Source organism: Caretta caretta, chromosome 15, assembly GCF_965140235.1.
Source record: "Caretta caretta isolate rCarCar2 chromosome 15, rCarCar1.hap1, whole genome shotgun sequence".
Lineage (NCBI taxonomy): Eukaryota > Metazoa > Chordata > Testudines > Cheloniidae > Caretta > Caretta caretta.
In genome coordinates, this window is record NC_134220.1 from 15,438,297 (window position 1) to 15,459,490 (window position 21,194).

Genomic DNA, 21,194 nt, shown 5'->3' on the forward strand with positions numbered 1-21,194 from the left:
ATCAGGCTCTGAATGTCTTGCCTCAGATTAGCAGCAATCTGAGGACTAGAACCCAAGAGTCCTATCACATTCTTCATACCCAAGCACTTGTATATGAAGTGTCACGAGTCCAGCTAAATCGGTAAAATTTGCTGTGTAGATCAAACCTGAGAGCTGCCTGCCATGTTAGCCTCATTGTTAATTAGTGCTTTTGTCATGCACACTAAACAGAAAGCTCAAAGCTTTGTTTCACAACGACCATTAAAATAGAAAGGGAAATCCTCTCATAAAATACAGTGCTTTGTGCCAGAATACTCCTCTCAAGATACACCCCTGTATCTCATAGGTCCCAGTCCTGCACTTCTAATCCATGACTGATTTCTACTGCAAAGTCAATTACGGCCTGATTTTCATGGGTGCTCAGTACCCACAAGTACAGTGGAAAGGAAGTTGTGAGTGCTCAGTATCTCTAAAAATCAAGACTACAACCTTAAGTGTCGTTAAGTGACTAAGGGCCTAAGGCATTCTAGCTGTTTGCTAAATTCTCGTCTGGTCTGTTATACTGGTTCAGTTTCACTGAGTTTTTTGTTTCATATGCATAAAGAGAAATTATAATGTTCCCCTCCAAGAAGCATATATCTCAATCCCCCAGCCCATCATATCATTTCAGGGGACAGTTTACCTGCATCTCACAGCAGCCTACTAAAAACAACAACCGCTCCTAAAGCAATAATGTGGCTGTTAATTGCCATAGTTGTTTGGCACTAATGGGGTTCTTTGTTGGCAACCGTTCTAACCCAATTATGTTTCTAAAGTACAACTGAAAAGCATTGTAGGGAGCACCATGTAAACTGTACTAAATGCACTGGGAGTTAGTGACCTCCCAGAAAGACAAACAGGTGCCAGCTAAAGCCCCATATGATTGATTTTCCATGGCTAAAACGGCAACCACAGACATCTGTTTTGCCCTGTTTAAAAAACAATAACAAAAGTGAGCTGTTGTCTTAGAAGAAGAGGAAAGCCTCTTAGAAGAAACAGAAATAAGGTATTCAAGTGTCAAACAATGCACCATATTCATTTGCATTCTTCTGGATCAGACACAAACACCAAGCAATAGAAAATGATTTTCTGATGAACAGAAATGGACATGGTGTGGGGAGTGGGGGTACAGTTGTGGTTGAGGGAGATTTAGGACTGAAGCTTAATTTAATACAGGCAATCTGAACACACATGAACCAAAAGTCAGAGACACTTCCCTACATATGTAATAGGTTAATATCAACAAGCCAAATAACAAACCTTTGAGTGAGCAAATGAATGAGTTACCTCATGTGGGGAGCAAAGGGCTTGACAGATTCAGCACTGGTGGAAAATTGAGTCAGCTGAGTATCTCATAAAGAAAAGGAGGACTTGTGGCACCTTAGAGACTAACCAATTTATTTGAGCATAAGCTTTCCTGAGCTATAGCTCACTTCATCGGATGCATTCAGTGGAAAATACAGTGAGGAGATTTATATACACACAGAACATGAAAAAACGGGTGTTACCATACACACTGTAAGGAGAGTGATCACATTCATAAACCAGTTGGAGAACACTTCAATCTCTCTGGTCACTTGATCTCTGACCTAAAAGTCGCAATATTACAACAAAAAGACTTCAAAAACAGACTCCAATGAGAGACTGCTGAATTGGAATTAATTTGCAAACTGGATACAATTAACTTAGGCTTGAATAGAGACTGGGAGTGGATGAGTCATTACACAAAGTAAAACTGTTTCCCCACGTTTATTCCCCTCCCCCCCCCCCACTGTTCCTCAGACGTTCTTGTTAACTGCTGGAAATGGCCCACTTTGATTATCACTACAAAAGGTTTTCTTTCCCCGTGGGAACCCCCCCCCCCACTCTCCTGCTGGTAATAGCTCATCTTAAGTGACCACTCTCCTTACAAAAAGAAAAGGAGGACTTGTGGCACCTTAGAGACTAACCAATTTATTTGAGCATGAGCTTTCGTGAGCTACGCTGTACAAGTACTCTCACGCTGTAGCTCACGAAAGCTCATGCTCAAATAAATTGGTTAGTCTCTAAGGTGCCACAAGTACTCCTTTTCTTTTTGCGAATACAGACTAACACGGCTGTTACTCTGAAACTCTGCTTACAGTGTGTATGATAACACCCATTTTTTCATGTTCTGTGTGTATATAAATCTCCTCACTGTATTTTCCACTGAATGCATCCAATGAAGTGAGCTGTAGCTCACGAAAGCTTATGCTCAAATAAATTGGTTAGTCTCTAAGGTGCCACAAGTCCTCCTTTTCTTTTTGCGAATACAGACTAACACGGCTGCCACTCTGAAACCTGAGTATCTCATGACTCTCTCACTAGCGCAAAGCGGTGATGTGCTGCCCAAACTATCCAGGTCAGGATAACTCCGAGCAGAGCTCCACTTCTGTGCTGTTTCACTCATCCAATTCCATTCCTACTTACCTCCTTGGGGCTTGGAGGGTTGGAGACTTTTTGCTCAGTCCCAAGAAAATTATGTTGCCTTCATAGGAGCATTAAATTAGTAGCTTGGCATCCTCACACCATGCAACAATGAACATGGTATGTTGTACGGGCCCTGTATCAACTATCAGATGCATACCTAAGAAAGCCCACATAATAGTTCCCTCAGTGTCACCTCTTGACCCAGGTGCTCCTGTAGATAAAGTGATGAGAAACTCATTCTTCTTCTATCCAGAACCATGTAAGGAAAGAAAATTTGCTTCAGTCTGCAGAACTGCACTAGGAGGGAAAAAGGATCCATTCATTGTCTCAGTCACTTTCTATACACATATGATTGATTTTCCATGGCTAAAACGGCAACCTTTCTGTTATAGTTTTTATAATTTAATAATTGCTTTATGTTACAATAACTTCATAGTAGCACTTGGGACAAAAAAGTGACCTTTCTGCTCCGAAAGCACAGGCACACAATCACTTGAGCTGAATGAAAGTCATTATTAGCAGTTAGCAATATGTTGGCTATGCCACATAGTTGAGAAGCTGATTTTATCCAGTACAGGGGCAGTGGTACACACGCATACCAACCAATCCATTACGATATTTTGGCTTTTCTTTTCAGCCCTTTGTTAAATGTGGCATAGTGAACGACGAGAGCTATGTGTCAGAGAGGCTCACTGAACTTCTTGGAACCGTTATTTCCAGGATGCCATGTTATTTAATAACCCAGTCTCATTGCCAGGGCGTTTGAGGGCCCCTTTTTCGCCTTATCATTTAGGGCTGGTCAAAAACTTTCCATTGACATTTTTGTAACTGAAAATTGGGGTTTCAACTAAACAAATATTTTAGCAGAACCTGCTTGCTGTCCTCAAAAAATCCTCTTTAGTTTTGTGTTGGGTTTTTTGTCTGAAAACTGAAAATTGTCCAGTTTGGGGGGAGAGGTTGTTTTATTTTTTGAAAGGTAGGGATTTTCAGTGGATAAAAAAAGTCAGATCAACTCTACTCATGGTGTTGCATCACAGTATGCTGATGTTCCCATGAACGGGAAGTGATGCTGATGCGGTGTCACCGCCTTGCCTTGAGGCATGCTGATGCTTTGCGTGATGGGTGGGTGCCAGGGGAAAGTGGCAAGGCACAGGGGTAACACACTGATGTTTCAGGGTGTGTTGGCTGCATGGCACCACAAGGGATGACAATTGGGCCTCTTGTTGCTGCCAATCCCTATAGCAGAGACTGTCCATAAAGTAACCCCACGTATCTAAGGTCCACCCCACCTGCGAGCTCCGAGCTCCGAGCTCCCACCTCCCCCAGGCAGCCAGGCCCCACTGACTAATTCCCTTCAACTCCAACTTTTAGTTTCCCCCTGGGTCCGCGCCCTGCGAGGTGCCACGCCGCCTCTTCTGATTGGTCGTCTCGGCATCGTCCGTAGCCCAATAGGCTCCTCCTTCGTGGACGCTTTGCGCGGTCCGCAGGTGGCGGCCCAATGCGGAGGCGATGTTGGAAGAGAGGCGGGCGGGGATTGGCAGGCTGCGGTGCTGGCGTCGTATGATTGGCCGGGATGCGGAAGCGGGGTGCCGGTGGCTTGCGGAAGCGGGTTGGTTGGCTGTGTGTGTGGAGCCGCCGGGCGTCGGGGCCGCCGGGCTGACGAGAGATGCGGCGCCGCTGCCTCCTGCTGCTCCTGGCGCTGCTGTGCGAGCCGGGCCGCGGGAGCGAGCCCGGGCCGGGCGCTGTTACCTGCGGGTCGGTGCTGAAGCTGCTCAACACCCGCCACAACGTGCGGCTGCACTCGCATGAGGTCAAGTACGGATCGGGTGAGGAGCGGGGCCGGAGAGCGGGGGCGGCCTGAGGGGGAGGCGGGGGAGGGGTCCGGCGCGCCGGGCTGAGGAAGGGGCCGGAGGGTGGGTAGCGCGGGAGAACTCGGAGGCGGGGACTGCAGGAGGGCGATGGGGATGCCGGCGAGGGGTCCGGGGTGGGCTAAGGGCCAGAGCCCTGCCCTGGGACGGGGCGCGACCCAGCGGCCCGGAGTCGGCTGCCCGGGGTGAGAGGGGAGCCCTGGCGGGGCCCTGCCCGCGGGGCTGACGGGCTGGCCCAGGCGCGCCCCGCAGCTGCTGAGGGGCGCGGGTGGAGCCCCGTGGGGAGGAGCTGGCCGAGGCGGCGGGGAGCGGGCGGAGGCGCGCTGCCCTTCGCGGGGCAGGAGATGTGGGGAGGGAGGCTGGCGCCTGAAGAAGACTGCTGCCAGGCCAGTGCTGCTCAGTGGGCTCGCATAAGAGCGAAGGAAGAGGGTGGAAGGAAGGGCCGCTCCCAGGGTTAAATGCCTCTGGCACAAAGCCCCGGGGGGAAGAAAATGCAAAAGTCTCCTGTTAGTATCTCACGGGTTTCGTTTTTCGCATGGAGAGGCACATCACCAGCTAAGTGCTCACATGCAGCACACTTACCACGGAGCGTTACTCTTTCCTTAGCAGCAGTAAGCAAATATCCAGGACTGAGCCACACAGAACAGTTAGGGGGCATCCACAAGGGGGTCTGGAGCCATAGGCAACAGAGGCTTTAATTTAAAAATGCTTAATTTAATGAGCCATATTCTGTTTCTACATCTTCAGAACCTGATCTCCTAAGGCAGGGAGGGGTTCTCAACCTTTTTCTTTCTGAGGCCCCCTCAACATGCGATTAAAAACTCCACGGCCCACCTGTGCCACTGGCTTTCTGCATATAAAAGCCAGGGTTGGGGTTATGGGATAGAGAGCAGAGCAATTGCCTGCGGCCTCATGCCATGCCCCCTCCCCCCTCCCCCCCCAACCAAAACAAAAAACAATATTGCTCCAGCTTTGGCTTCAACCCCATGCGGTGGGGCTTTGGCTTTCTACCCTGGGCCCCAGCAAGTCTAATGCTGGCCATGCTTGGCAGCCCCCCTGAAACCTCCTTGGGCCCCGGACCCCTGATTGAGAACCACTGTTCTAAGGTGCAGAGTACCTGTAACTCCCATTGAAGTCAATAGGGGAGCTGTTAGGGCACAATACCTATGAAAATCCTGGCATCCCCTGGTAATATTTGTGTATTAGTGTCTCTTCTGCTTCTCAACAGTTCAGTATATATATTTTTTTCTGGGTTTGCATCACAGGTGAGGATGTTGATCTAGAAGCTGTACTAGTGACAGGAGTGGTGTAAAAATAGGGTGAGAAGGGAAATTAGTCTTGTAACCCTCCTTTGCTCTTCCCCTCCAATTATTAGTCTGAATAGATTGATGCTCTTTAGTAGTAAAGTATTTTTGATTCCCTGAACTGGTGAAAGGTGGGTTAGGTCAACCACCATTTTTAAATTATTTTCAAACAGGAAGTGGACAGCAATCGGTGACTGGAGTTGAAGCTTCAGATGATGCTAACAGTTACTGGCGGATTCGAGGGAAAAATGACGACACTTGCCAACGAGGAACACCAGTGAAGTGTGGGCAAGCAATACGACTTACCCATGTTAACACAGGAAAAAACTTACACACCCATCACTTCCCGTCACCGCTGTCCAATAATCAGGTAAGATGGTGGAGCCCTCAAACCTTGTGCTTTATAAATTTCTCTTGTATATGGAAAAAGTGTCTAAAATGGTCTTCACCCTAATTTGGAGCAGTCATGGTCCAGGGGTTTGGATGCTAGCCAGCGACTCGTGAGACCTACTCTACCTCAGACTTTTTGCATGAGCTTGGGCAAGTCACTTGGGGTATATCTACACATAGTTGGAAGGGTGCATCCCAGTGCAGGTAGACAGACACACACTCGTTCAGCTCAAGCTAGCAAATTTAAAAATAGCAATGTGGCTGCAGTGGCTTGGGCTACCTGCTTGAGTACGTATCCAGGGGTCAGGCAGAATTTTATTCAGGCAGCTAGCCCAAGCTACCACCTACGCCGCTCTTTAGCCATGCTACTAATTTTAGTGCACTAGCTTGAGTAGAGGTACCACGTGTCTGTCTAATCATGCTGGGAAGCACCCTCCCAACTGCTGTGTAGACATACCCTAAGTCTCTCTCTGTCCTTATTTTGCTCTCTGCCCACCCCATCAAAAGAACCCTTTGCTTCCACAGTCACACTTATACACTTCATCTTTGTATTTCTCTGAAGATCAACGTTTCCCCTTCTTAGTCCTCCCGGCTCCCTCCCTCTTCATTTAGCAAGTACTTCTGCAAAATTTGAAAATACTTTTTAAAGTAAATTTCTTATTTAGCTGTTGTGGGTTTCCATAAGTACTCACTGGAGTCTTCCTTCCTGAGAGGAAGCATCGTATGGTGGATAGGACATTAGATTGGGATACGTGAGACCTGGGTTCTATTTCTGACTTGGTCACAGACCTATTGTGCGATCGTGGCAAGTTACATGGTCTCCCACCATTTGTCTTGTCTGCTTAGCTTCTAAGCTCTTTGAGAAGGGTCTGTCTTTTTACTATGTGTTTGTACAGTGCCTCACACAATGGGGTCTCTAGGCATTACTGCCATATAAGTAGTAATAAAATAAATGACTGAGAGGAAATGTTTCAAACGAATGACTTACCGGTAAATACCTGATTGATACCATACTATCTTGCTGAGAGGAAGGAAGGTGAGCCCTGTATCTGAGGAGTATTTTGTTCTTTAGTTTTCAAGGGTTTTTTTCCTCAAAAGGATTGTCCTCCCATTTCCCTTGTTTTATTTTTGTTCATAATGCCTTTATTTTTAGCACTTTACCTCTGGACTATAGAGGGGGCAAATTATCCCATCTGGGTTAGATCCATTGCCACAAAAGCAATACAACATCACTTTTTGTTTCCTACCTACCCTTGTCTTTACAATTCCCCCTACTGGCTGAGTGATTGGTGTCTTAAGTATCTTTGGTGTTCCCTTATTTCTAATTCAGGAAGTAAGTGCCTTTGGTGATGATGGTGAAGGAGATGACTTGGATATATGGACCGTACAGTGCAGTGGGACACACTGGGAGCGGGAGGATGCAGTGCGTTTCAAGCACATAGGAACTGACGTATTCCTTTCAATAACGGGAGAACAATATGGCCACCCAATCAGAGGCCAACGGGAAGTTCATGGCATGACTTCTCCTAATCATCACAACTACTGGATGGCAATGGAAGGAGTTTTCATTAAACCCAGCATGGACCCTGCAAAACACGATGAGCTATGAATGGTTAAAGGACTTTAATGTATCTGTTAATCCAGGAGTAGGAGCTGCCAATCCTGGGTCTCTTGTAAATACTGTCTTGTCTGTGTAACTGACTCTCTGTACAACAGAAGGGCATTAGGATATTCTAGGAAAGCAACACTTCTGTGGGGAACTGCAATTTCATGGATCACATATTGAAACTTGTTTGGCAAAGTACTGTTTGAATTTTCTAATTCAATTGGTGGAAAAGGCTTGTGTTTCTATTAGTTTTCACTGTAATTCCCTTTGCTTATTACTTTCTTCCCTTCTACCCAGTCTAAAAGGAAGTGACAGATTTGAACTAAAGCATCTTTCTGATCAATCCCAGATATAATGCAAATTTATATTTTATGTTCCTTTTGCAGTTATAATTAAAATTTTGGAAACTCGTCTCTGCTGTTTAGTGAAAGAACATTACTAAATGACAAGATGGAATAGATCTAGAATGGGGAAAATATTTCTCAAACATGGCATCATGTAGAGGTAATGGAATCAACAATCCAATCTTCCAGAAAAAATTTGCAGTTCACTTGAAAATTGCTTCTAATGTTTGTAATGGGTTTCAACGTGTGCTGTATCTGCATTTAAAGACATCCCACTGGAAAATGTAAATATTGTGTACGTTGGGGTAAGGAGACAGTTAGTTATTTTTCACTCTGGCTGTGTGGTGTTTTGTTCAGGTTTTTTTTTTGTTTTGTTTTTAAGAATTTGCATTTTTGGTAGTGGTACTGCTACTACTTAAGTGGGTAAGATTGTTCTGAGAACTGTTACAGAAAGTTACTATTTATAGAATTCTGTTCATTAAACAAATTTCTTTATATAGTCTGAAGGAGCAATTGCATTTGAACTTTAATTTTTTCATTTTATTTAGTTTTTGTACTCACACATCACTTTGAAAGATCACTAGAAGAAACCAGATGAATTAAGAATAGGGCTATGTGTTCATGATTGTTCAGATTCAGAAAAAAGAGCAAACCTCAGCTAATGTATTTTTGAGAGACACTAGGGAAACGTGGTCTAGATAAAATTACTATAAGGTGGGTGCACAACTGGTTGAATGACTGTACAAAGAGTAGTTATCAATGATTTGCTATTAGATTGGGCGATGTATCTATTGGGATCCTGCAGGAGTCAGTCCTGGGTCTGGTACTACTAAATATTTTCACTGATAACCTGGATAATGGAGTGGAAAGTATACTTAGAAAATTTGTGGATGACACCAACCTGGAAGGGGTTGCAAGCACTTTGGAGGACAGGATTAGAATTCAAAACAACTTTGACAAATTAAAGAATTAGTCTGAAATCAAAAAGATGAAATTCAGTAAAGATAAAGTGCTAAATACTTCACACAGAATGAAGAAATGGGGAATAACTGGCTAGGTGGTAGTACTGCTGAAAAAGATCTGGAGGTTATAGTGGATCACAAATTGAAGATGAGTCAACAATGTGAAGTTACAAAAATGGCTCATATCATTCTTTGATTTATTAACAGGAGTGTTGTATGTAAGAGACTGGAGCTAATTCTGCTCTGCTGGGCACTGGTGAGGCTTCAGCTGAAGTACTGTGTCCAATTCTGGGTGCCATACTTGAGGAAAGATTTGGACAAACTGGAGAGAGTCCAGAGGAGAGCAACAAAAATGATAAAAAGCTTTGAAAACTTGACCTATGACGAAAGGTTTAAAAAACTGGGCACGTTTAGTCTTGAGAAAATAAGACTGTGGGGGGCCTGATTACAGTCTTCAGGTATGTTGACTTATAAAGAGGACTGATCAACTGTTCTCCAGGTCACTGAAGGTAGGACAAGTAGTAATGGGCTTAGTCTTCAGCAAGGGAGACTTAGGTTAGATATTAAGAAAAACTTCCTAATGGTAAGGGTAGTTAAGCTCTGAATAGGCTTCCAAGGAAGGTGGAATCCCCATCACAGGAGGTTTTGTAAGAACAGGCTGGACCTGTCAGGGATGGCCTAGGTTTACTTGGCCCTGCCTCTTCAGGGGGTTGGACTTGATGACTTCTTGAGGTCCCTTCAAGCTCTCATGTCTATGATTCTGAGTATTGGTCAGGAACTCTGTGACCTTGAAAAAGTCATTTAATTTCTCTGTGCCTCTTTCTCCCCACCTGTAAAAAGGGAATAACACTCACCTGTCATAATGGGGTCTGAGGAAGGTTAAGTAATGTTTGTAAAGTATTTTTAAGATGCAAATTGCTATAGAAGTTACTTGCTCTATTTGCTTTATACAAAAATTGTCCTCATTTTGCTCAGCACAGCAGGTTGGGCAAAAGGTAACAAAATTAGGAGCACTGGTCTCCCTGAATAGACTGTTAGTTCAGTGACTCCAATTGTAATTAAACAATCAATTACTGAAGCAAGAAATTGGTTTGGGCTATTGCGTTTACTCCCTTTACTGCTACTGTCACAACTGTTACAAATGTGAAGCATGCAGGGACTATAGCACTACTTGGCTCAAACACAGCCCATTGCAATTAAATGTGGTGGCAAGTGCTTAATATCATGTGATCATTTATGCAGTTAAGCCTCACAGAGAGGCTTCAGTTTTTCCTTCAAGAGACAGAGTTGTTTGCAATGAGCTAGTTTGCCAGTGCAAGAATTCTACTGTTGCCAAGTCTTTTTGCAGCACTTACTTGTTTTTCCTACTTACAAAAAGAGGTGAGTGAGACTGTTCTCTGTTTCTGTAGAAATTTGCTGAACATTGCAATTCAGAAGTTGCAAGTACTTTAGTTGGAGACTGGGTGCACAGACTTTGTCACTGACTTTTTATTTGAGATGTAATCAGTTAACTAGTAGTCAAACATTTTAGCAAATGTACAAGAACTAGGGGCCAGCTGCCACAAAAGTTAGAGTCTTTCCACTGAGTTCAGTAGGAATTGGATCAGGCTGAAGGATCAGTGTTTGTATTGTCCATTATAGTACAGCTGAACTCATTTTACTAATACTTAGTTTTAAAATGAAGATCGATAAATGGTAGACACAAATGTATAATTACACAAATATTTCTTCTAAATGCTGTAATACAAGCTGCTTCTTTCCTTCCTTCTTCTATGAAAGACCATTCCCCTGAAGCCAGCATTATAAATAACTTCAAGAGGGGTGGCAGCATGTACTAGATAGTTGGCATTGCACCTTCTTATCTGTACTGTTGCCAGGAGCCAAGGACCTTTATGTACAAAGCCAGAGGCTTTGGTGAAGGGGGTGGGAGGTTAGACATTTGCACTCATTGTCCTGTGGAAGATTTTGAGTTTGCTGGAAAAGAGGGGCACCGCATTGTGCCTGTGGACATGAGCAGGCTCGTTTGCCAGTGGATTGACCGACCAACTGTTCGTAACCCTGCAGTCTCTCTTTCGCAGGTAGGGCCTGGACATTTAGCACTCCCATTACCATAACTGAGTAGGAGCTTGCTGGACTTGGCCCTTTTTTCTTGCCCTTATGACTACTGATACAATGAGTCAAGCTAGACTGGAAGCAGAGATGAAAGAGAGAAAACTGAGAGTAGGGCTATAAGTACTCAAGTACTTTTGTTTCTGTGTATGTAGGTGTAAAAGCCTACCCAAGAACCTAGGGAGATCTACCCTACCACTCCTCATTCCCTACGACATTTGAGTCTTTAGCACAGAGAGTCAATGTATGAAGTACTTATCCCTCAGCAAGTTGATCTTTAATTTTGCAGTACAGCTTGACTTCCACAACAAGCGTATCCTTCCCTGTTCTTGAGATGGCTGTTTCTAGAGCCAAGAAGAACAGGAGATGCTTATTTTGGTTAGGAAGGACACAAGTCATTTTTGTCTTCTGTTGATTTATTTTTCCCTTTCACGTTAACAAAGATTTGAATTAGTTTTAAAACACTTCAGGCCCCAGTCCAGCAAATTTGTGGTCAGTTTAATGAGGCTATTCAGAAGTGTAAAACTACTGACATGGGCAAGTGTCTGCAGGATTAGAGCCATATACAATAATGTTAGTTTGCTTTGGATGTTCAGAGATAATTAACAATAGTGAGAAAACACCTGCTAGGTATACTAACCAGGAGACTGACTAGACAATCTATTTTTCTATGTTTATGGTTTCCATGTTTAAAACACCTTAAATACACAAATCATTTCCTTGATAGTGAAACTGGCATATCATGCAATTATTTATTTCCAGTTTGTGGGTTTAACAAAAATCCTTGTGACATTTTTGACAAACAATTGTTTTGTGTGTACGGCAGTTATTCTGCATTTGGATGAGATTCAAAAATCCATACTGCTAAGTACTATTTCTTATATGTAAGAGAAATTGATTTCCAGGTAAAAACCTAGTAAAGTAAGGGGTCTTTAGCCTCCTTTATATTCCATTATTTGTTTTTGAAGATAATACAAATTTAAACTGATTTCATATCTATTAAATCACAGATTTCTGCTGTTGCATTCTAAAGCCCTTCTCCATCATTCTTGTAGTATGCACACTTCTTTCTCTGATGTGATATTGACATTTTCTCAATGCTCCGTGTAGCAAGTTTAATGCTAATGAAGACATCCTCCCCCCGCCCCCCCCCCAATGTGTTGACAAATTAAGAAATAAGACATCTGGAAACTTGAGATTAATTTATTTTCTGATTCTAAATGAATTGATGATGTAATTTAAATGCTTCAATAATCTTTTATCCAAACAGGAATATTTGTGTCACAATGGATTTATCCTTCATTTCTTCTCATACCTGCAGTCATACTGCTGAAGGTCTTGTAGATCAGTGGCTCTTAATCTTTCCAGACTACTGTACCCCTTTCAGAAGTCTAATTTCTCTTGAGTACCCCCCAAGTTTCACCTCACTTAAACTACTTGCTTACAAAATCAGACATAAAAATACAAAGGTGTCATAGCATTGAAAAAGTGCTTGCTTCCTCATTTTTACCATATAATTATAAAAGAAATCAACTGGAATATAAATATTGTACTTGCATTTCAGTGTATATTATATATAGAGAAGTATAAATAAGTCTCTGAAATTTTAATTTTGTACTGACTTTGCTAGTGCTTTTTATATAGCCATTGTAAAACTAGAAAAATAACTAGATGAGTTGATGTCCCCCTTGGAAGACCTCTGTGTACCACCAGGGGTACAGTCACTTTTGGTTGAGAACCACTGTTATAGATTGTCCTAGCTGTAAAATACAGCCAGGCTTGGATTGTCAAGGTCTAGCGTGGACCCAAATCAATTTAATAAATACCAGTTTCAAAAGCCTTGAATGCATATGGGAAATGAGGTGCTACGGTTGTAGAAACTGATGGCTTGTAACAGTGATGGCACATTTTCCTGTATGTGTGAAGCCCTTTGGAGATAGATGTTTACAGTATTATTCTTCAGTATCCCCAATGCCAAGTATTAAAAATCATGAGATTTTTAAAAAATAACTAAATTTGGGGCATTTTTTATTTACCTGTGGAGCCCTTAGCATTCACATTTTTCTCCACACCAGTGAAGGCTGGCAGTTTATGGGGAGAATGGGCAGAGGGGGAGAGGGAGCTGAGATTCTCATGTACTTGCCTACTTCAGGAGCTGGGGCTTTATGAAACACGAGTGAAACTTGTGATGAAAATGGTAAGATTTGGGACACTATTTAGTTGGTCCCTGTTGTTTTCTTAGGGCACCAATATTGTTTTTTACAATATTTGTCACTGAAGGGAACTAATCTCTGCAGGTAACCTTACATCATAAACTCAGCAATTGGGGCCTGTGACTTTAGTAGACTAACTTATATAAATAACTGGGAAAGGTGGACAAAGAACCTTGAGAACAGCAGTGTTGAAATGGGTCAATTTCTCTTCCAAAATGTCCAATTTTAATTCAAAATAGTGGCCTAGAACAACCTTTGAAAAACAGAATTGGGGATAACTTTGTTAAATACTTAAGTGATATGAGGACTATTGGTTTATAAAATCTAATTACTGTAGTTTTAAATAACTACAGCCTGTACCATCAAAGTATCTGCTTAATGCTGAATTAATTCCACACACTTGTAGCTCAGTCTGAAATGTATCCTGTATCAAATATTTGATGCCCTTGTTTTAATTTTTAGGGGTAAATGTGTATGGAAAATGCTATTTTCTTTCCCTTTCAACTTCACAGCTCTATTTAACTGATCAATATGTGTACATTTGCCACGTCAGGAGCTATAGAGGTCTCATCTGTAGTGACTGATATACTGAAAGGGGACCAATAAGGTCATGGTGGTTTCTTTAAAATGTCAGAAGAAACTATGAGTTCTTGCTTCTCTATTCTGAATGTCAGTGCAGAGGAATTATTCCTGAACCATCATGTTATTTCACCCATTACATTTGGGCATCCACTGAGTGAGCGAGCAAAGCACATTTTAAAATGTGCAATTAAAAAAAAAAAAGTTGACACAACCCTGTAATTGCAATGCTGACTTGACAGTACTTCTGACTCGGTTAGTCCTGTGGAAACCCCCTATTTGTCTTCTGCCTGCTCCTTTCCTTCAGCAATGGAATCAACAGCTGTAGCTACAGATGGACCATGTTTGACAGCTGTCCTGCACAGAAGCCAAGCTGTAGAATATCTTTTCCAGCAGCAGCATCTTGTTGGGCGTCCGATTCCTTGGCTGGCACATTTGCGGAGGGTTTTTCTGGTTGGGTTCCCTGCTGGCAGCTGGGAAATTAGCCACGAGCCTGTCAAGGGTTGAAGAATGCAGGGTTGCCTGATCATTTTTCCCTTCTGTATCTCACTTTCTATTTCTTACCTTTGAATTTATGTACTCTGTTCAAGCATAACTTCCTTCTCTAATCTATCTCTGGGGCACTGTTCAAAAGTCTTTGTTCATAAAAAGTGATTCAATGTGCAAATTTTGCATCCTAGTGCTCTTACGACCTGGGGCTATATAATAAGGTCCTTTCCTCAATTTTTACAATCTGTACTGTGGTAAAAATTTAGGATGAAATCATGCTGCTACAAGGAAATATCCACCTACCAGCCAGAAACTCATGAGGTTCCCTTTACACAGCTTCTCTTGAATTTTCCCATAGAGAAGAAAGCAGAGATGGAGGGTGCCTGCCTGGGGAAGGTACAGACATGCCAATCTTGGGGCTGCTTTGGGGGCATAGGGCAATGTGACCATCTCTAAAGTTGTATAGTATTTGCTGTGTGCATATCTCACAGGTACTCTTATGTAATTATGAAAGGCAGACTTTGGGTCTTAAAGTAACAGTTAAAAATCAATATAACGAATACATAGATCTGGGAAAATGAAAGTCTGATTAAACTAATACATAGCCCAAGCACGTATTATTGCGCCCGTATCTGTAACAATCCTTTAGTGAGACCCTTCTAACTTATCGTTAATAACACCCTTTCCTCCTACAGGTAGGAGGAAATGCCTCCCCAGAACCGCATCCACCATTTTGTAGCAACATGCTAATTTAAATATATACTAAGCATAAAACTGTAAATGAACAAGAACAAATGGATATAAGAACGCCCATACTGCGTCAGACCAAAGGTCCATCTAGCCCAGTTATCCTGTCTTCCGACAGTGGCCAATGCCAGGTGCCCCAGAGGGAATGAACAGAACAGGTAATCATCATGTGATCCATTCCCTGTCGCCCATTTCCAGCTTCTGGCAAACAGAGGCTAGGGACACCATCCCTGTCCATCCTGGCTAACAACCATTGATGGACCTATCCTCCATGAATTTACAGTAAAAGCTGTTTTATCCGGCATGTTGGAGGAACGAGGGGGTGCCGGTAAGTGAAAAACGCCAGTTAACTAAGAGGGAGGGAGTCTGGGTGTGGGAGGGGCAGCAGGGAGGAGGTACAGGGTGCTGGATCAGGGGGCCGCTCACCTTGGATGGCTCCTGGCAAGCAGTGACCTGTGCCAGCTGCTCCTAGGCAGAGGCGTGGCTCTGTGCTCTGCCTCCAGCTGCAGGTGCTGCCCCCACAGCTCCCATTGGCTGTGATTCCCAGCCAATGGGAGCTGTGGAGCTAGCGCTCAGGGATGAACCCTAGTTCTTGTGTTATGAGAAGGAATAAATAACACTTCCTTATTTACTTTCTCCATACCAGTTATGATTTTATAGACCTCAATCGTATCGCCCGTTAGTCATCTCTTTTCCAACCTGAAAAGTCCCAGTCTTATTAATCTCTCCTCCTACAGAAGCCATTCCATACCCCTCATAATTTTTGTTGCCCTTTTCTGAACCTTTTCCAATTCCAATATATCTTTTTTTGAGAGGGGGTGACCACATCCCAGTATTCAAGATGTGGGTGTACCATGGATTTATAGAGAGGCAAGATGATCTTTTCTGTCTTATTATCTATCCCTTTCTTAATGATTCCCAACATCCTGTTCACTTGTTTGACTGCTGCTGCACATTGAACTATCCACAATGACTCCAAGATCTCTTTCCTGAGTGGCAACAGCTAATTTAGACCCTACATTTTATATGTATAGCTGCGATTATGTTTTCTAATGTGCAGTACTTTGCATTTATCAACGTTGAATTTCATCTGCCATTTTTGTTGCCCAGGCACCCAGTTTTGAGAGATCCTTTTGTAGCTCTTCACAGTCATCTTTGGACTTAACTATCTTGAGTAGTTTTGTATCATCTGAAAATTTTGCCACCTCACTGTTTACCCCTTTTTCCAGATCATTTATGAATATGTTGAATAGGACTGACTGGTCCCAGTACAGACCCTTGGGCCACACTACTATTTACCCCTCTCCATTTATTCCTACCTTTTGTATTTTATCTTTTAACCAGTTACCAATCCATAAGAGAACCTTCCCTCTTATCCCGTGACAGCTTATAAACTGGCCATCAACAAATTTAGGCTTGAAATTAGATGAAGGTTTATAATAATCAAAGGAGTGAAGTTCTAGAGCAGCCTTTCACAGGGAGCATTGGAGGCAAAAAGCTAACTGGCTTCAAGACGGAGCTTGATAAGTTTTATGGAGGGGATGGTATGATGAGACTGCCTACAGTGGCATGTAGCAGATCTATGACTGCATGCTGCAAATATCTCCCATGGCTGGTGATGGGACACTAGACTTACAGGTACGGGGCTAGGCTCTGGCCCCTGGAAGGGGCGAGGCCTTGGGCAGAAGGGATGGGGCTGGGGGAGGTCAGAGCCAGCCCCTGCCCACCCTGTACCGGCAAGTGCCTCCTTCCCCCTCCCTGGGGTAACAGCGGCAGCCGGGGACTCTGGCAGCGTTTTAAAGGGCCCAGGGCGGTAGCAGCAGCTGGCGCCCTGGGCCCTTTAAATAGTCCCCAGAGCCCCGCCACCGCTTCCCCAGGGCTCCACAGCAGGGCTCTCCGGCTGCCACTACCGCCCCGGGCCCTTTAAATCGTCCCCAGAGCCTGCCAGAGCCCTGGGGAAGCGGCGGCGGGGCTCTGGGGACGATTTAAAGGGGCCAGGGCTCGGCCACTGCTACCGCCCCAGGCCCTTTAAATCGCTGTCCCAGTCCCGCCGCCACTACCCCAGGGCTCTGGCAGCAGGGCTCTGGCAGCAATTTAAAGGGCCTGGGGCTGCAGCCACTGCTGGGAGCCGCAGGCCCTTTAAATTGCGCCTGGGGAAGCCGATCCACCCCGGTACGGCGCACCGGCTCTTGCCAATATGCCGTACCAGGGTGTACCGGCTTACTTTCACCTCTGGCTCTGAATTAGGACAGACAATTCTTTCCCAGGTGTCTGGCTGATGGGTCTTGCCCACATGCTCAGAGCCTAACTGACTGACCCCAAATATGGCAGGAATTGGCAGGGACCCTGGGGAGTTTTTCACCTTCCTCTGTAGCATGGGTCACAGGTCACTTGCAGGTTTAAACCAGTGCCAGTGGTGGATTCTTTGTAACTTCAAGTCTTTTTAAATCATTATTTGAGGACTTCAGTAATGCAGCCAGAGGTTAGGAGTCTTATTAAAGGAGTGGGTGGTTGAGGTTCTGTGGCTTGCACTATGCAAAAGCTATGATGAGATGATCATGATGATCCCTTCTGACCTTAGTCTATGAGTCTAAATGGCATGAGGAAATAATAGAGAAGGCAATGGCAAAGCAGAAGATGGAAAGGAAAATACTAATTAGACCTGCACTCTCCAGAGCTTTTTCTCCCCAAGAGCCTCCCATCTAAATGCTACTCAGGGAAACTTCCAGAATTTTGCTTGGAAAGTAGCATTTTGCATCTTCATACCAGGCTTGCTTACTGTTTATTCAAACTCCTGTTTTCGGAAGATTTCAGATCCTTCTAAACCTTTGGGAAAATTCATTCACATAAGACCTTGGCACGGCAGAATGCTATGGAAGTGTGCAGTGCCATCTGGCAGTTTGAGGCTAATGAAACACTCCCAATTTATCAGAAGCATATGCCAGTTTAAAGTTTGCTCAATGGCTGACCTACAGTTTTGCTGTATTTAAATTAACATACAAGTGTCAGTTTTGTATCCCTTGGAGCAGAGCGTTAGCAGTGGAGGAGGGTCCTCAAGTCTGGAATCCTACCTAACAGCCCAAGTCTGACCTTCAGGACACGTAAGGCCAATACGTTTACCTAGCCTTCTCTTTCTGAAAGGGTTGATTGATAAGTGTGCATTTGACAAAGGGGAGTTATGGTTTCTTTAAACTGCCTAGAGATTAATAAGTGCATCTTATAGATATTAAAATATTGTTGGAAGCTTAGGGATAAGGAATAATTGTCAACCCAATACACTTCAGGCTCACCCTGAAATGGGTGCTCCGATCCCATTCATTCTGTGCCCATATTCTGTCCAGTAGCAAACATCTCCCTGCCCTCCCTCCAGTTCATTTCAGCTGGGCATGGGATCACCCCCACCTCTCATCTTACACCCTGCCATGGTAAATGGAGATGAACAGGGATCCCCCTAGATTTGGTTCCTGGAATTGTGTGTTCCAGGACTGGCCGCAGAGCTCTGTAGCGGAGCGCTCATCCTTTTGGAACTTCCTTTCTTGGGCAGCTCCCCCAGATCACAGCCTAAGAGGCGTGTGTTCGGTTTAGCGTCTGCTCCAGTTTTGTTTGATTTGCTTCAATTCCTGGTAAATATGATGGATTAGACAGCCTTGGCAGCTGGTTTCTCTGCTGCTCATGGTGGGAACCATGCACTGTACCACTCTGTACCTCTTAACAATGGTTTTGTCGCCAACTCTTGGACACCCAGGCAGCTACTCTATTTACTTCGTAATAAGATGCACACCCCAAACCCCTGCCCTGCCCATCGCCGGTGGCTCCTCACAGTCGATCCTGCCGCCTTGGAGAGTGGGGGAGGCAGGACTGGACTGTAACACGCCTCTCCTACTACGTTCCCCTTGGTTCGCAAGGAGATGGAGGGGACCGAGCTTCAGACTAAGCCTGATCTGCAACCCAACGGGTGCGACTGTCTATTTTATTTGCTTTAACCCGTGGCGGCAGATTTTTAGCAGGGGAAATACGCAGCACCCCAGAGTGCCGGAGTCAGGGACGTTGAGCAGTTTCTATCACGGCCACTAGCTAGCGCTGCTCTTCTTTCTGTCTTTCTTTCTGTTTGGAGCTGTTACTGTCACGCCTCTGAGCAATGAAAAGCTCGCTTGCTGCGTGCAGAACTTCATGGGAATGTTGCAGATTTGGCAACCCAGCAGCGTAGCTTGGATTGCCTACAAATGTATGCTCTTCGGGGGGAAACAAATAACATCCACTTCCCTTGCCTTACACCTGCCAAGGCGATCAACTACTGTAATACCTCTAGCACGGCCGCGTCTTGCTTGTTAGACGGGCTCTGCCAAGCCATCTACTACTCAGCTATTTAAAAGGAAAGTTTAAAACATGAGTGCAGCCTGTAAAGCAGTGCATTAGGCGTCTCTGTTTACTGTCTTTCCGCAGGAGCCGTAAAACTCAATCAAAATTGGAGTCTGTTTGCTTAAAGTAGACGTATTTGAAGCAATTACCCCTATATTAAAATGCAAACTGGTTTCTAATTTTATGGCGGGGGGCGGGGAGGGGGATACACAAAGGGGTTACCAGAAATATGCTGGAAGGCCCGTGCTCAATGAGAGAAGAAAGCGCCCTGATAATCTGGCAAATCGTTTGCATTGGGGATCCCACCGAAAACAAGAGCTGAAATCATCATCATCATCATGTCTCTAGCCACCGCCGGATACAGGACATCGATCCACGGTAATACTCACATACAGGCTCCTTTCCCCTAGCTGCAATTAGCCCGGCTGTCCAAGATCTTCCAGCCCCTGCAACAGAGCTCTCCGGCCACCCCCGAGGGCGGGCCCGCGCCATCCATCACGCACGTTCGCCTCCCCTTGCAACCTGGGTGCGAGACCGTCCATCTGTTACAGGGAAACCATCCGGCCCCTGCGCAAAATCCAGCTGCTGGTTCTGTTTCCGCGGCGCGGCGGCTCCCCGGGGCAGCCTTCATCTCCCGCCCTGCGCCTCGCAGCCCCGCACGGTGGGGCGCGAAGGCGGCTGTGTTTCTTTCTCCTTGCGCCCCTTAGCGCAGGCGGAGCTCCCGGGGACGCTGTCCTCCAGCTGGGGAGCATCGCTCCTTTCTTTGCAAACTCTCCAGGCCGCGGGGTGGCCTTCCTGGCTCTCTCAAGCCAGCCCTTTGGCCCGCTCTGCCCTTGATTTGGTGGGGAGGGGTTTGGGTTGCATAGGACCCTTCTGCAATCGCCTCGGCAGCAGCCGGCAGCAGCATGCAAATCTCCTCTGCCGGGGGCTCCTCCTCAGGCCGGTAGCGGCAGGATTGCTCCCACTCTCTGCCCTCGTCCACTGGAAGCTGCTGTAATCCTGGCCCCCACCCTGCCAACTCGGCTGCCGCCCCCCTCCTCGGTCCGCTCCTCCCCGATCCTCTCTTCAGGCGCACGCCGGGCTGCTGCCAAATGACGTCTCTTTATTCAGCCTCCGCCGACGGTCATGTCAAAACACCGGCATGGGGGTGGGGAGTAGCAGGGCCCCGATCCTCGTGTGTGGGCCCAGCCGCGAGACTCGCCTGCGAGGGGCTTCTGTCCCTCCTTGCACCACGCGCAGTGGGTGTGAGCCGTTTCTGCCTCGGCAGCGATTACAGGCTCCAGCTGCTCTTCAGACATCAAAAGACACCCTCCCCCGCCCCCCGCCTCTTCTCATAAGCCCCCAACACTGATCTGTGGGGAGACCGAGGGGTCTGCACTGTGCAGAGAAGACTCATCTCCGGGAGGCAGCCGCTGGAGGGTTTGGGGGCCGAGCAGCTCCAGCTTTGGGTAGGCTGGTTATCTATCCGGAGGAAACCCATCCTGGCTTTGAGTTCCTGGGAGACCCTGTACTGATCTTCCCTCTCTGCACCCAGCAGAGCCTCCCGGTGGTTTCCCGAAGGCTTTGGGAAGGCTGGCCACAGGGCTCACTGAGACTGGGAGATAGTGGAAAAGGAAATACAGGCCATGTCTACACAACAAAATTATGTGGACTTAAACCGTGGTGGCTGTAGTTATTAAATCGCTGGTGGCGCATGTCCTCACCAGGAGCACTTGTATCCATGATCTTGTCCTTGCAGGGCACTGTGGGACATCTCCT

The 21,194-nt window shown here is 45.4% G+C and overlaps 1 protein-coding gene and 1 long non-coding RNA gene across 2 annotated transcripts; one reads left to right on the top strand and one right to left on the bottom strand.

The window, feature by feature from the left end:
* Positions 1 to 4,034: 4,034 nt before the first annotated feature.
* SDF2L1 (stromal cell derived factor 2 like 1) lies at positions 4,035 to 8,487 on the top strand. The gene is made up of 3 exons (XM_048821659.2): positions 4,035 to 4,292; positions 5,812 to 6,008; positions 7,359 to 8,487. Exons 1-3 carry the CDS (start codon positions 4,133 to 4,135, stop codon positions 7,635 to 7,637), a joined length of 636 nt encoding a protein of 211 aa, XP_048677616.1. The 5' UTR covers positions 4,035 to 4,132; the 3' UTR covers positions 7,638 to 8,487.
* A 4,614-nt stretch (positions 8,488 to 13,101) lies between these two features.
* On the bottom strand, positions 13,102 to 20,725 carry LOC125622960 (uncharacterized). Its single transcript, XR_007352865.2, has 2 exons — positions 19,826 to 20,725; positions 13,102 to 14,334 (listed from the first exon to the last, which is right to left on the bottom strand). It is a non-coding gene; the product is annotated as an uncharacterized LOC125622960 (long non-coding RNA).
* Between the last annotated feature and the right edge of the window lie 469 nt (positions 20,726 to 21,194).